Source organism: Microcebus murinus, chromosome 1 (genome assembly GCF_040939455.1).
Source record: "Microcebus murinus isolate Inina chromosome 1, M.murinus_Inina_mat1.0, whole genome shotgun sequence".
NCBI classification, from domain to species: Eukaryota; Metazoa; Chordata; class Mammalia; order Primates; family Cheirogaleidae; genus Microcebus; species Microcebus murinus.
The window spans coordinates 152588182-152602285 of NC_134104.1; the positions used below are offsets into that span (position 1 = coordinate 152588182).

Sequence of the window (14104 nt, forward strand, 5' to 3'; positions counted from 1 at the left end):
CTGCAGGGCTCCAGCCAAAGTCAAGAAGAAAGATGATGACATTAGTGTCTCAAAGTTCAAGAGAATCTTCATTGAACTTAAAACACAGTGGCTCTGGGACACTCCCCCAAGGTCAGTCTGCTCTGCCATCCTGTGCACCTTCTGGCCTCTACTTCTCCTGAGGGCAGAGCAGAGAGGAGGGAAGCAGCCTCTGGGAGGGCCCATGCTGAAAACACAGCTCACAAGAGCCACAGGGAGCCCAAGGAGACCAGCAGGATGTAGCCGGTGAGGAAGACAGGGCTCAGGAAGGCAGGGCCGGCCCTGCTGAGGAACCTCATGTCAGCAACCTGAGTCCGGATCCAGTTGGTGAAGTAGGAGGTGCTGGTGTAGATGCCTGGGTACTGGCGCCGGCCGCAGCTAAAGCTCCAGCTCACCACTCCCATCTGAATCCAGGTCTTGTTCACTTGGCAGACAAGGGAGCTGCCAGAGTTGGCCTGCAAAGGAGAGGAAGGGAGGGGATATATAGCTTAAGTATGGCAGCAGGAGGGCCTCCTCAGCCTGAGCCGTATGAGGCCTGTGCTGTCCCCGAGGACGAGCTCAGTGACGCATGACTCTGCACTGGGGACCATGCTGGCCTCTCTCTTCATTCTCTTGCTAACTACTCTCTGACTGTAATTCCCCAGTCCCCTCCTCTATCTTCCCCTCAAATCTTGGTGGGCCTCCAAGTTGTTGCCCTTGGCCGCCTTCTTTCCTACAACCCTGCTTGCAGAGTGAGCTGTTTGAAATGTAAACCAGCCACCCTCTTTGTGCAGACATGGGTGCACATGTAAGAATAATGTTTACAATGACATATCAAAAGCCATAGCTGTTATTTCTGGTGATGGTGGGTTTCTTATGATTTTTAAAAACTTTCTTCATACTCTTTTGTAATGTTAGAAAATTTTATGTCAGAAAAATAACTCATTTATTTTTTAAACATAACGCAAACCAAGATTTGCAGGACATAATCTAATAAAGAGTACATAAGACCCTTAAAGAAAAAAATTAATAAAACTGTGCCTGAGAACATAAAAGAAGACCTATATTAATGTACAGACATACCATTTTTCATAGGTGAGACAACTTAAAATAATGTAAAAACGTCAATTCTCAGGTTCTTGCAGTATGGAAGACAAGATACCTTAATCAACCTATTGCTAAATATAACTAAAAATGTGGGATTTAAAAAAAATTATTTTTAATGCATAAGTGAGCTGGCAAGAAGAACTCTTAAAAAAAACAAGCAGAGAAAAAGAGTTGGAGGAGATACGAGGCCGTTTGTGGCCAGGAGATTACCCCATTGCCAGCCTGCTGACCTAGAAGCAGGAGAGAGATTCACATCAAATAGATTCTTAAATTGAAACTTTTAATGGGATGTGGTGTTTAATAACCAAAAGTGATTGAAAATTATGAACTCTGCCCAAAATGATGTTTGGGTGAGGAAGGAAGATTTGACATAGGGTATATGAGGGCAATTATTTGAAAGAATAAAACCATTTAATGTGAATACCTTAACCAATTAAGACTCCTCAATAAACAATTCTAGGAGGGGATGTGGAGCACAATGTAATTTATACAAATTGAAATACACACATAGCAACACTGTATTTTTCAACGACACAGACATCTTTAAGAACACCTATTAGAAAGATTTGAGTAGGTGTCTTTCGGGGGTCGGGGGAATGGAAGATGAAGCTAGTGATAACTAAGCTGATGATGATAGTGTGAGGGCCCTTGCTTGAAGATACAATGGATTGGACTCGACAGTCCCAGAGAAACAGAGAAGAGAGAAAGAGAAAAAGGGATGAGGGGTGAACAGAGAGAGAGAGAGAGAGATCCATTGTATGTAGACATTATCTTACCACAGCAAAATAAAACCAGAATTCAATAACAAAATGTGAACCACTCCATCAATGGAAAAAAATTAACTTTCAAAAATGTTAAAGTAAAAACAATTAAAATCTACAATTATAATAGAGAATGATAAGAATATCACATATTGCATGGGATGTGGGCACACAGCAGAGTCCTAGTCTAAAATACTTTTAATATCAAATAAGAGAGAATGAAAATAAATTATTCATTATTATCATCAATTGTTTACCAGTACACATTCAGCTCAAAATGCTTGAAATTAATAAAGACAAAAAGGGGATAATTAATGCATTAGAAAGGAGAAAAATCATAGACTTGAGAAATGAAATCAATAGCTTGTTCTTAAACAACAACAACAACAAAATACATAAATACCTTGTAAGTCTTACCAAGAAAAACAGCAAGAGAAGGAAAATGAAAACACTTATTGTTTGAGTAGAAAAAAAATTAGTACCACATTCAGGGAAAAAATACTTTCTTAGAATCTCAAGCCTGTTTACAACTTTCTCTTTATTGATTTAAATTCTGCATGAAATGAATAATTCCTAAGAAAATGCAAATCATTTAAACTAATTTAAAGTTTGACAGAAAGCCTGACAAGTCCAATCACTATGGGCAAAACAACTTAAAATACTGCCCAATAACAACCACTCACAGGAGAACAGGTCTACATGGTTTCACAGGCAACCTCTGATGTTCAAGGAGGAGATAATTTGTTATTTCTTTTTTTTTTTTTTTTTTTTGAGACAGAGTCTCACTTTGTTGCCCAGGCTAGAGTGCCGTGGCATCAGCCTAGCTCACAGCAACCTCAAACTCCTGGGCTCAAGCAATCCTTCTGCCTCAGCCTCCCGAGTAGCTGGGACTACAGGAATGCGCCACCATGCCTGGCTCATTTTTTCTATATATAATAGTTGGCCAATTAAGAGACAGGGTCTCGCTCTTGCTCAGGCTGGTTTTGAACTCCTGACCTCGAGCAATCCGCCCACCTCGGCCTCCCAGAGTGCTAGGATTACAGGTGTGAGCCACCATCCCCGGCCTATAATTTGTTATTTCAAATGTTCCAGAACATGGACAAATATTTTTCAGGTGAAACATAGTCCTGATGCTATAATTCGACAAAGGAGGTGCCTTCCTCAATTCATCCTAAAGTGGAGCCCAGCCTCAGTGGAGGGCAAAAAAAAAAGGGCACAGATTGTGCCACATGAGACTATTTTTTTTTTTTTTTTTTTTTTTTGAGACAGAGTCTCGCTTTGTTGCCCAGGCTAGAGTGAGTGCCGTGGCGTCAGCCTGGCTCACAGCAACCTCAAACTCCTGGGCTCGAGTGATCCTTCTGCCTCAGCCTCCCGGGTAGCTGGGACTACAGGCATGCGCCACCATGCCCGGCTAATTTTTTATATATATATCAGTTGGCCAATTAATTTCTTTCTATTTATAGTAGAGACGGGGTCTCGCTCTTGCTCAGGCTGGTTTTGAACTCCTGACCTTGAGCAATCCGCCCGCCTCGGCCTCCCAAGAGCTAGGATTACAGGCGTGAGCCACAGCGCCCGGCCCACATGAGACTATTTGTTCCCCAAGGCCAATATCTTTCCGGGGGCCCAGTGTTATCCTGTGCCTGGCCCAGAGCCCGGCACACAATGTCTATTGGATGAATAAATAAATTAAAACATGTTCTAAAAAAAGATATCATGAATCTGAATACAACAGATGAATGAAATAAAAGTACACTGTGACCAGGGAGGAGTAATCCTGGAATGCAGGGTGCATGGACAAGAGGAATCTGTTCAGAGAACTAATTCAGCACACGGAGTTAGAGCATGGAGTCATTTTGATAGCTGCATAAAAAACATTTATAAAGCAGAACATTCATTCCTGAAATACAATGCCATTGCAAAACAGAAGGGAATGTCTCTCCTCAGCAGATTGTATGCCAAATTAGCACCCTGAAATGCTTCCCGATGAAGAGTGAGAAGCACTTCCATTGAGATCAGCAACGGGAGACAGCACAGCTATGATTCCTGGCTTTTTTGAGAAGTACCTAAAACAATGAAAAAAGCAAAAATAGAAATGAAAGAGGTGAAATCATTACTAATTGCAGTTCACATGAGTGTAGGCCTGGAAAACCTGAGAATCAACTGAAAACTTCTAGATATAATAAGAGTTCAGTAAGCTGAACTCCCAGGCGCTTTCAACAAAAGGATAAGTCAAGGGGATGGAAATGAAGAAAGTTAAATTATAAGAAGTCCTGGCCCTGCTATGGAGGCTGTAGACATTGATTACCTCTATGTGATAATTCTATTTTAAATATGTATGTGGAAAATATAAGGTGACCAGTAGCAGAATGAAATTTACATATTTAACTTCTAAACCACTAAAGGAGAAAAGTAGAGTAAAGAAAAAAAAAATCAAACTAAAACATAAAGTGGGGGAATAAAAGAAACCTTCTTGGTAAATGCATTAAAGGACAGTCTCTCAGATGTGTTGAGAAAAAAATAGCTTACAGCTTTATGCTGTTTACAAGAGATACAACCAAAACTAAATGACATAATGTCTCCTGGAAGACAGTGGTTTTTCTGCAATACAGTTCTGGACATCTGCAATTAGACAAGGAAAATAAATAGGCATACACATTGAAAAGGAGGCAAATTTATCATTTGCAGAATGATATGTCTCTGGTCCTACGAAATTAACGAAAATCAGCTAGATCCAGAAAGGTTGCTTATTACAAAGTGAATATGCAGAAATCTATAATATAAACAGAAAATATAATGAAAGAAAATATACTGTTCACAATAAGAACATAATATATAACATCAAGGAATAGACTTTAAGAAACAGCATGCAGTAACCACATCGCAGAAGCTACAACCTCCTGCTCTATGAACATAAAGAAATAGAGCAGAATAAGAGAGTCAGTTTTCTCTAAATCTATTAATTTCCACCAAAATTCCCATGTGGATTTCTTTTTGACAACATTTTTGTAAGACTGTTCATTTAGAATGAGCGTGGGAGAACAGCCAGGTAAAAGAAGAAGAATGAAGGAGGACTTGCCTTCTTTTTTCCCCACATACAAAAAAGAATTATAAAGCTGCAATAATTTAAAAAGAGAGGTGATGGCTTAGGGATGAGGCTGTAAATGACAGAAATACTCCAACGTAAGATGGGAATTTATAATAAAAGGGGCATTTATAATAAAAGGGGCATTTCTAATTCATAGCCACAAATATATAAGTATTCAACAAAAGATTTTTACATAATGTGCTACCTATCTGGAGAAAAATAAAGCTGCATTCCCTCTCTTGACCTTCTAGATGAATCAAAATTAAAATGCCTAAAGAAAATCACTAGAACATGATGAATAAGTAATTTTTTAATCTTAGGGTGGGAAAGGTATTTCCAAGAACAGCCAAAAATCCTAAAAATCATCAAGGGAAATAATGATAAATGTGAGCACATAAAAATTTTACATAAATCTATGAGGAAAAATCCACACCAAATAAAGGTGAATGATGGACAAAGAAAGATAAATGATGGACAAATTGTAAAGCATTTTACAAAGTGTTAACACTTCCAGTACTCAACATTTTGGAGTAACTTAATTTTGAAATAATTTGAAACTTACAGAAAAGTTGCCAGTATAATATTTTTACCCAGATTCATTAACTGTTAATGTTGTTTTACCATATATATTTTTTAAGACACAGGGTCTCACTCGTTGCCTAGGCTGGAGTGCAGTGGCACAATCATAGCTCACTGCAGCCTTGAACTCCTGGGCTCAAGCAACCTTTCTACCTCAGCCTCCCAACAGCTAGGACTACAGGCATGAGCCACTGCACCTGGCTCCTATATTATTTTGTAGTCACACAACTCTCTTTGAATTCTGATACTTAATGTATTTTTATATCTTTGTTGAAACTTCCTATTTAATATCCTGTTACATGAGTAATTTACAGAATTTCTTGATTTCATGACATTAAAACAAAAATACGAACGTTATAGTCTACCAAAACCACAGAAGTTAATAGCTAATGCCTAATGTTGGTGATGATGCAGGCAAAGGGCATTCATATACTGTTGGTGTTAATATAAATGGATTAAATCTTTGGGGAGGCTAATTTGTCAGCATCTATTAAAATCCAAAATGTATATACAATTGATTTTGTAATTATACTTCTAAAAATTTATTCTAGAAAAATGCTTGAACAAATGTGAAAAGATAAATGAACAATTCTATATAGTAAAAAAAAATACTGAAATGAGGTCAAATGTCTGTCACTAGGAGAATGGTTAAATTATTGTTGACACAGCCATATGAGAGAAGTATTATTAAGCAGTTAAGGAAAATGAATCATATTTATATGTATAGAGATATGAGTCCAAGATATATTGTAATTCGGCCGGGCGTGGTGGCTCACGCCTGTAATCCTAGCTCTTGGGAGGCCGAGGCGGGCGGATTGCTCAAGGTCAGGAGTTCAAAACCAGCCTGAGCAAGAGCGAGACCCCGTCTCTACTATAAATAGAAAGAAATTAATTGGCCAACTGATATATATATAAAAAAAAAAAAAATTAGCCGGGCATGGTGGCACATGCCTGTAGTCCCAGCTACTCGGGAGGCTGAGGCAGAAGGATCACTCGAGCCCAGGAGTTTGAGGTTGCTGTGAGCTAGGCTGACGCCACGGCACTCACTCTAGCCTGGGCAACAAAGCGAGACTCTGTCTCAAAAAAAAAAAAAAAAAAAATATATTGTAATTAAAAAAATGTTAAAGTTGGAGAATAAAATTATATAACAGTCTTTTGTTAAAAATCAAAACCAGAAAAAAAAAAACCCTAAGACTTATTTAGGGTTTTATATGTATAGAAAGAAGTGTTAGGGATATAAACTAAACAATCTAGAGTGGAAATTTCTAAGTAGTTCGATTATAGGGAGGTCTCATTTTCTAATATTTGCAACTTATATATTCCTTTCTTTTTTACAAAATGTGTGCATTTCCTTCCAAAATGAGAAAACATAATATTTTTAAATAAAGTAGTGACAATGGAGTCACAACAGTAAAAATTAAGAGATGAATTCAAAGTTTCAATCAAAGGTGATTACACAACCTTAAATGCTTTAAGCACAAAACAAGAAAGAGTAAACCTTTCTGCTCAAGAAGACATTTAAAAAAAAGCCAAATCAAGCCCAAGTGAGAGCAGACATATTAGTACAGACAGAAAATTATGAAATAAACATTAAATAATTTGTTGACACTGCACTCTAACCTGGGTGACAGAGCAAGATCCTGTCTTAAAACAAACAACAAAAAAAAACACATACCAGGCCACCAAACAAGTCTCAACATATCCATATAATTGGTATCATTGTAGAACTCACTTTATGACTACAAGGAAACTGAGTTGTTTCCTTGTTTTATCAATAACAACAATAAAAATTTGCATAGGTCAAAAATGAAATAAAAATGAAATTATATAAAATATTTAGAACTGGATGACAACAAAAATGCTACATATCAAAATTTGTGGCATAAAGCTAATGCAATATTTAGAGGGAAATTTGTAGCCTCAAATACTTGTATTAGAAAGAAAGATCAAAAACAAATTATCTAAGCATCCCACTCAAGAATTTAGCCCCTGCGTATATAGAACCTTGATATGTGAAAGAGATGGTGACTGTCAGTGCAGGAAATGACTTTTACAATGAATGGCACTGGGACAATTGGTAGTGCACTTGAGAAAATAAATAAAAATACGTTACTATCTTATAGCATTCACAAAATGAATGCCATAGGGATTCAAAAATGTGAAAATTCAAAATTTCTAAACTTTCAGGAAAAAAATATAAGAGAATATCTTTATGACCTTGGGAGAAGGAAGGATTTCTTAAATAAGACATAAGCATAAACCAGAAAGGAAAACATGAAATATTTGACTAAAATAAAATCTAAACTGCTGTTCAGCAAAGGAAAATATAAACAAAATGAAAAGATAAATTGAAACCTGGAAGAAGATATCTGTAATATCCACAATGAACACAGAATTCGTATACAGAATACTTAAAAATAATAAAAAGAACGTGGCAAACTCTAGAAAATTGTGCAAAGCATCTGAATAAATGATTCATAGAAGAGAAATCACAAATAGTGAATAAACATATGAAAAGATGGACAACTGCACTAGTAACTGAGGACAACCACCACGGGTTACTATTTCTCATTCATCAGAATGGAAAACATTTTATCGTCTAATACCAAAAGCTGGCAAGGCTATGGAGCAATGACACTCTCACATAGAGCTGTCAGAATATAGAATAACACAATCACTTTGGGAAACAGTTTAGTCATTACTATTAAAGACGAAGGTAAATGTAGCCTACGACCCACCAGTTCCATGCAGGGTGCATCCTGTTGAGAAATTCTGGAATAGGTAAATAAGGAGATACATGTGAGAATATTTAGAGCAGCAGAGTCTGTGATATGAAAAAAATTGGAAACGCCCTCAATGTTTATAAACAAGAGAATGGATATATCATGGCACATTCACAAAAGAGAATATTATAGAGCTATTAATTAATGAATGAAAGCTGCATTTATCAATAGGGATAAATCTCAAAAACAGTGTTGAATAGAAGATGCAAGAGGCAGAAGCATGCTTGCAGAACAAATGCCATTTATGCAAAACTGGTTCTGCTAGCACCTGGCCCAGATGCTGGCATGTGGCTGACATTCAGAAGTGTTAAATGACCTGAGAAGTACTACCATTATTGCCATTGTGGTGGACAGGGACAAAGAATATTTCGCCCCTATTTTACGGACTGGGCAACTGAAGCTAAGGGGAAGGAGATTTTTGTAAGGTCTCCCAGTACCATGTGAAAAGGAAACCATGACCCCTGGAAGCCCCCTCCTTGCCCCCAGACCACATGCTCCACACCTGACAAGTATCCAAGCCCCATTCTGAGGTGGCGCACAGCACATCTTTCCCAAGGAAATTTGGGGTCGTGGAGAAGAGGAATCGGTACCGTTTACTGCAGATGTCATTGTTTACAATCTTGACGGCCACTTCCCGAAGACTGGAGGGGGACTTTGAGGTCACTGAAGAGAGAGAGAGCCTGCCTCAGCACCCCGCGGCTATTCAGCATATCTCCACATCAGAGCTGTCCACATTCGCTGATGTGGGAGGGAGGGCCACCTCCTGGGATAGTGATTATCCAGCCCACAGCCTGACTTTCCAAAAATCTCCAGCGCATTAAAAAGACTAAGCGAAAGTCTTTCAAGGGGCTTGGAGCAATATGCAGGCTCCAGATGAGGACAAGGAGAGATTTCCCCAATAATTCAGGTTCTATGAGAGTGAGGAGATGAGCGCTGCTCCGCGGCCACCAAAAAGGTGGCAAAACCATAGAGTCCAGATTTGTGGCACCCCCTGGAAAGCATGACCCCAAAAAGGCTCCCAGGTTCTAGGACCCCGGGAATTAGGGGTGGCTCAAGGTAACCAGTGAGCGTGATGACTAGAGAGGCCTCCTCAATGCCTCAGTGTCTCCTGAGGTCATGGCCCTCATGCCACCTGCAGATGGGGAATCCTGTTAATAGCCAAGGACTAATTTCCTGCCATGCTGCAAGGGAAGGGCTTGGCACTGGATTTAACTTAGCTTTGGAAACTGAGGTCCATGCAGGCCATGTGTGTCTATACACTATAGTACTATGTATATCTTTGTATCAAGAGGTCGCGATAGTGCATGGCACATGTAGGTGCTCAGGAAACGTTTGCTGACCGAGTGAATGAGTGAATAAAGGAGTGAGCAGAGGAGACTGTGATGGGGCTGTGTAATGAAGAGGCAGGTGTCTTGGAACCTCGGCCTGCCTTCACTCACCGTTTTTTCCTGTCATTCCCCACCCGATCACCCAGCACATGTTTCCAAAGTGTGGCTTGAATCTGTTGTTGGGGAGGCAGATGGGCTGGACCAGCGGGGACCACAAGACAGCATCCCGGAGCTTCAGGACGGCAATGTCCCGGGCAATGTTATTTTTGTAATCCTCATGAATCACGATGCGAGTGAGTGGGATCTGAGTGCCATTTTCCGAGAGGTGCTGGACTCCCACCATCACGGAGTACTGTGTGGGGTCCTTGGATCTGCAGGGTCACAGGTAGGAGGCAGATCGCCAGCAGTGAGGCCATGAGTGGTTACAGAGACAGGGCCCGAGCTCAGGGTCACCCAGCCAGGCCTTCTACTCCCAGATCCCCAATTAGGCCAGGGCCCCTCAGGCTGGGAAGCAATGGCCCTGGGCCGGGCTGGCCACCCGGACTGACCTCTCTAAGCAGTGCGCGGCTGTGAGGACCCACTGGCGATGGATGAGAGAGCCGCTGCAAATGTATGCGCCCAGGAACAGGATGCTCACCTGCCATGGCCACTTGCCTACCTCCACCATCTTCCCCTTCACCATCTTGCAGGATACGTTGGTGTTACCGCAGGCCAGGAACCAGGGCCCTGAGGAAAGAGGCTCTCAGGCAGCAAAGGGCTGCCCTACCACCCTCGTACACAGCAGACTATTGAGGTGCAGAGAGCCACCTGCCAGCCTTGTCACAAGCAGCCACTGCCATGTGCACACATGGGGAGGGGCTTTTTCCACTTCCTTGAAAATGCAACCAGAGACCCAGAGGCAGCAGGTGCCCCACATGATAAAGAGAATCCCCAAACAATGAGGACCAGAGCCCTTCAGGGCTTGTTAACAGCCATCACCCAAAGACTCAGCCAGGCCAGCCATCGGCTATCGGTTATTTACACAAAGAGATGGCTGCGGGAGTGAAGAAGAGACTCATCAGCATGTGAGCTGTCAGCTGGGGGTAGGTAACAGAGCACAAGTGGGCAGGGCTGTCTGTCTGCTGTAGCCAAAAGAAATGGACAGAGATGTCGCGCTGTGCAACCCCAGGCCCACCTTGATACTGGCCGCAGCCCTGGGGCTGGGGTTGCTGGGGTTGCTGTGATCGCACAGGGAAGTGAGCAGAGATGCGTCTCATTCCCCAGCAGCAGGGCTGGGAGGAGAAGCGACTGTGCTGAACTGGATATGAGACTGAGATTTGAAACCAGACCAGCCTGGATTGGCACTGGTGTTTAATAATTAAACATCATAAAGGATAAGAAAGGGAGAAAGATTCTGCAGCAAGGATTGGAGACCAAGATGAAAGAAAAAATGAAAAGGTTTCTTCTTATTCCGCCTGCTATCAAGTTCGGGCTGGTCAGCAAACTGTTCCATGTGATCATGGACTTCCTCTTAAAAGCAAAGGTGGACATGAATTTACACCACCACAAGCTGTCATGGTTACAGAAAGCGCTTCCCTGGGCAGCATGACGTGCAGTGCCAAGCACAGTGTCAGGAACCAGCATCAGCAGCCCAGGCTAGTCCTTGCCCCCAGGTCTGTGGCAAGTGGGGGTAGTGGAGGGGATACAGGAATCCACGGGCAAGACTAGACCTGCGGTGACCTGTGCATGGGAGCAGGCACATCCTCTGGCCCTGGCTCATAGAAACCTCTCCAAGTGTCACAGACCATCGACGTCTGGATTCATCAATCCTGTGTGTGCCAGGATGTAACTCGCTAGTCCCCTTGCCATAGACTTCCATGGCACCAGTGGCCTCCCACGGGGATCACAGTCACCCCCATTCTCCCTCACCTCCACAGAGTGCTGCCTTGCCCTGCGCCTCACCTCCCTCCAGTCCTCCTCCAAGGCCCTTTCCGTCGTCGCTGTCCTATTTTCTGTCTCCCCCAGGCGGAGCCACCCTCCCAGTCCCTCTCACTGTGGTGAGTATATGTCTGCTTTTCAGTTTCTGATGACAGCCTGCACCAGTCCAGACTGGCCCACACTGGGAGCAAGGAGAGGCTTCCAGAAGCTTGCCCTTTCCTTCCTCACAAGCTGAGGCCCCGCAGAGGCTGTGGAAGAACTTCTTCACGTTAAAAAGTGACACCCCTGGGGACTGGGGTGGGCTTCACCTGGTGCTCCCTACTCTCAAGTGAGTGCCTCAGAACTCACATCCAGGACAACATCTACTCCAACCTCCTTTCCCGAAACCTTACGTGGGATTTGTAGGATTCGCCCTGGAGGTGCCAGCATCAAGAACAGCAGCCAAATCTAGGAGGAGCCATGATAGATTATTTGGGGTGCAAGGCATCACAGATCACCCTTGACCCAGGCACAGCACTCAGAGGTTCAGATGGGTTCCACTGCAGACCCCCTCCACCGCTTCTTGGAGTTCCAGAGTCAGAGCACTCCACTTACAAGCAGTACCCTGATGTCATTTCCCATACTCACACGTGGTCACAGGGAGACATCTATTGGCCCTGTGACCTCTGTCCTCATGAGGTCATGCCCCACACCCGTCCCACATCATCACAGGCACAGAAGTCCTCTGTGTGGAGCTGCACACATCCTCACCGCCCCAAACATCACAGATGCCTGAGGGCAGCACTGCACAGTTCAGAGTAGGAAACCACCCATTCACTAGTTCATTCATTCATTCACTCAGTCACTCATTCAATGAGGCACTAGTCCAGGAGGGGGAGTCACACAGTGATGGGGACCACATCTCCATTCACAGATGCCACCCCCACATGTTCTCTGCCAAGCAGCAGAACAGGCAACTGACAGGTGACCTGAGTCAATGCTGCTACCACAGAATCACCTGTGGTAGTCAGCTGGGGTGGGAGCCTGGGACCCTGTCACTTGGGGTCCCAAACTTTTCACCCCCAAAGAGTCTCTTGAAAACTGGTATTGATTCCATCAGAAGTAACAGCTTAAAAAAAAAAAAAAAAGAAAAGAAAACTGGTATTGAGTCCTGGCTCCATCACTCACAAGCCACTCGTAAACCCTGGGCTTGCTACTGTGAAATGGGGTCACTGGTGAAGTTCCCCTCACAGAGGATTCAGATGTGACACTGTCTCGACAGGCCCTGATACAGAATGGACATTCACATAGCACTTCGTCATCATCACAAGGCTGGTTCTCCTATCACTGTGCCTCCCAAACAAGCTCATTTGTTACACGGATGTCACTTTGTTCCCCCATTTTTAATAAGGCTCTTCCCTCACGTGTTCATGGTCACCCTGGAAATTGGAACTGCCCCAACACGGTATGGGTCCCCAGTCTGCAGAGGGTGTACCCATCAAGATCTGGACAAATAGAGGCCCTCAGGCATGAGGACAGCTGACACAGGCACCCAGGCAAACAGTCCCCCTCTGGCCTCTGCCCCATGCCCCTGAAGCCCTACCTTCAACATATGGCTGATTCACTAATCTGGCAGAAGGAACTGGAGATGTAAGAAGATCCCCTGACCCGCACGCCATGGCAAGCAGATGTCCAGTCCTCACAGCTCCTGGTAACCTAAGGCGGAGAGGGGGAGGGGCGTCTCCACTGCTTGAGGATTCTAGAACTCGTGGTTTGTTTATTCAGGACAGCAGGGAGTGGGCCTCTGCCCCAGAGCTGGGGACTTACCTGGCTGCGGCAGCAGCAAGACTCTAAGGAGGAGGCAGTGTGGCCGTGGCAACACATTGCCAGGGCCTCCTTGATGCTGCTGTCAAGAACCTCTCTGGAGCAGGGGTCCCGGTGCCTGGCCTGAGGCAGTGGCTTCTGGGCCCAGCTCTTAGCACTGCACCCAGTGCCCAGCCTTGACCTTGATGGTGCCCCTGTGCCTAGTTCTGGGCCTGTGACAGCACATGTCCAGCTGTGACAGTGCCTGGTGCCCAGCCCGGGCTCCTTTGTGAAGCCCCTCTGACGGCCTCCTTGGAGGTGTGGCAAACAAGGCACCACGAGGGGCTGGCAAGTTCCTGCAGTGTGTAGCTGAGGTGAATTGGAATTTTCCTTTTTCCCTCAGGGTGTGTATTTTCAAAAGGACAGCTCCTGGGTGGAGGGAGTCCAGGCGCGTTTGGCCTGGGAAGGTGGCTTCCTGAGCGGAAGCAGCTTGTAGGCTTAGGTCTTCATGAATCAGCACAACAAATGACATCTTGGGACACCTCCCCACCACTCCACTGAGGATCCCCCCTCCAAAAGAGCCCAGGCTTTTCACACTGTCATGACGACAGATCACTGCCGATCCAGCCCGTCGTCAGTGCCGTGAAGGACGCGGGCGATGAGGCGGTGCACACACCGCCGGGGAGATGAGCGGCAGGGCCGCTGTGGAAAACCGCGGGGAAGCATTAGCAGAGCAGAGAGCGCGCCTACCCCGCGAGCCAGCCG

At 44.0% G+C, this 14104-nt stretch overlaps 1 protein-coding gene across 1 annotated transcript; it reads right to left on the minus strand.

Moving 5' to 3' along the window:
- Positions 1–49: 49 nt before the first annotated feature.
- Positions 50–13598, minus strand: PRSS46 (Putative serine protease 46). Its single transcript, XM_012771055.3, has 6 exons — positions 13364–13598; positions 13140–13252; positions 10189–10366; positions 9752–10011; positions 8815–8975; positions 50–473 (listed from the first exon to the last, which is right to left on the minus strand). The coding sequence occupies exons 2-6, from the start codon at positions 13213–13215 to the stop codon at positions 219–221; spliced, it is 930 nt and encodes a 309-aa protein (XP_012626509.1). The 5' UTR covers positions 13216–13252; positions 13364–13598; the 3' UTR covers positions 50–218.
- Positions 13599–14104: the final 506 nt, after the last annotated feature.

Bases quoted from the DNA above. Each gene is read 5' to 3' on its own strand.
- PRSS46 (XM_012771055.3), bottom strand. From the start codon at position 13,215: ATGGCGTGCGGGTCAGGGGATCTTCTTACATCTCCAGTTCCTTCTGCC. The intron at 10,012-10,188 runs GTCAGTCCGGGT...GTGACCCTGCAG, and splicing joins GCCGCGCACTGCTTAGAGAG to ATCCAAGGACCCCACACAGT. The intron at 474-8,814 runs GTGTGGAGCATG...TCTCCTTTGCAG, and splicing joins GGGGCTTGGATACTTGTCAG to GCCAACTCTGGCAGCTCCCT.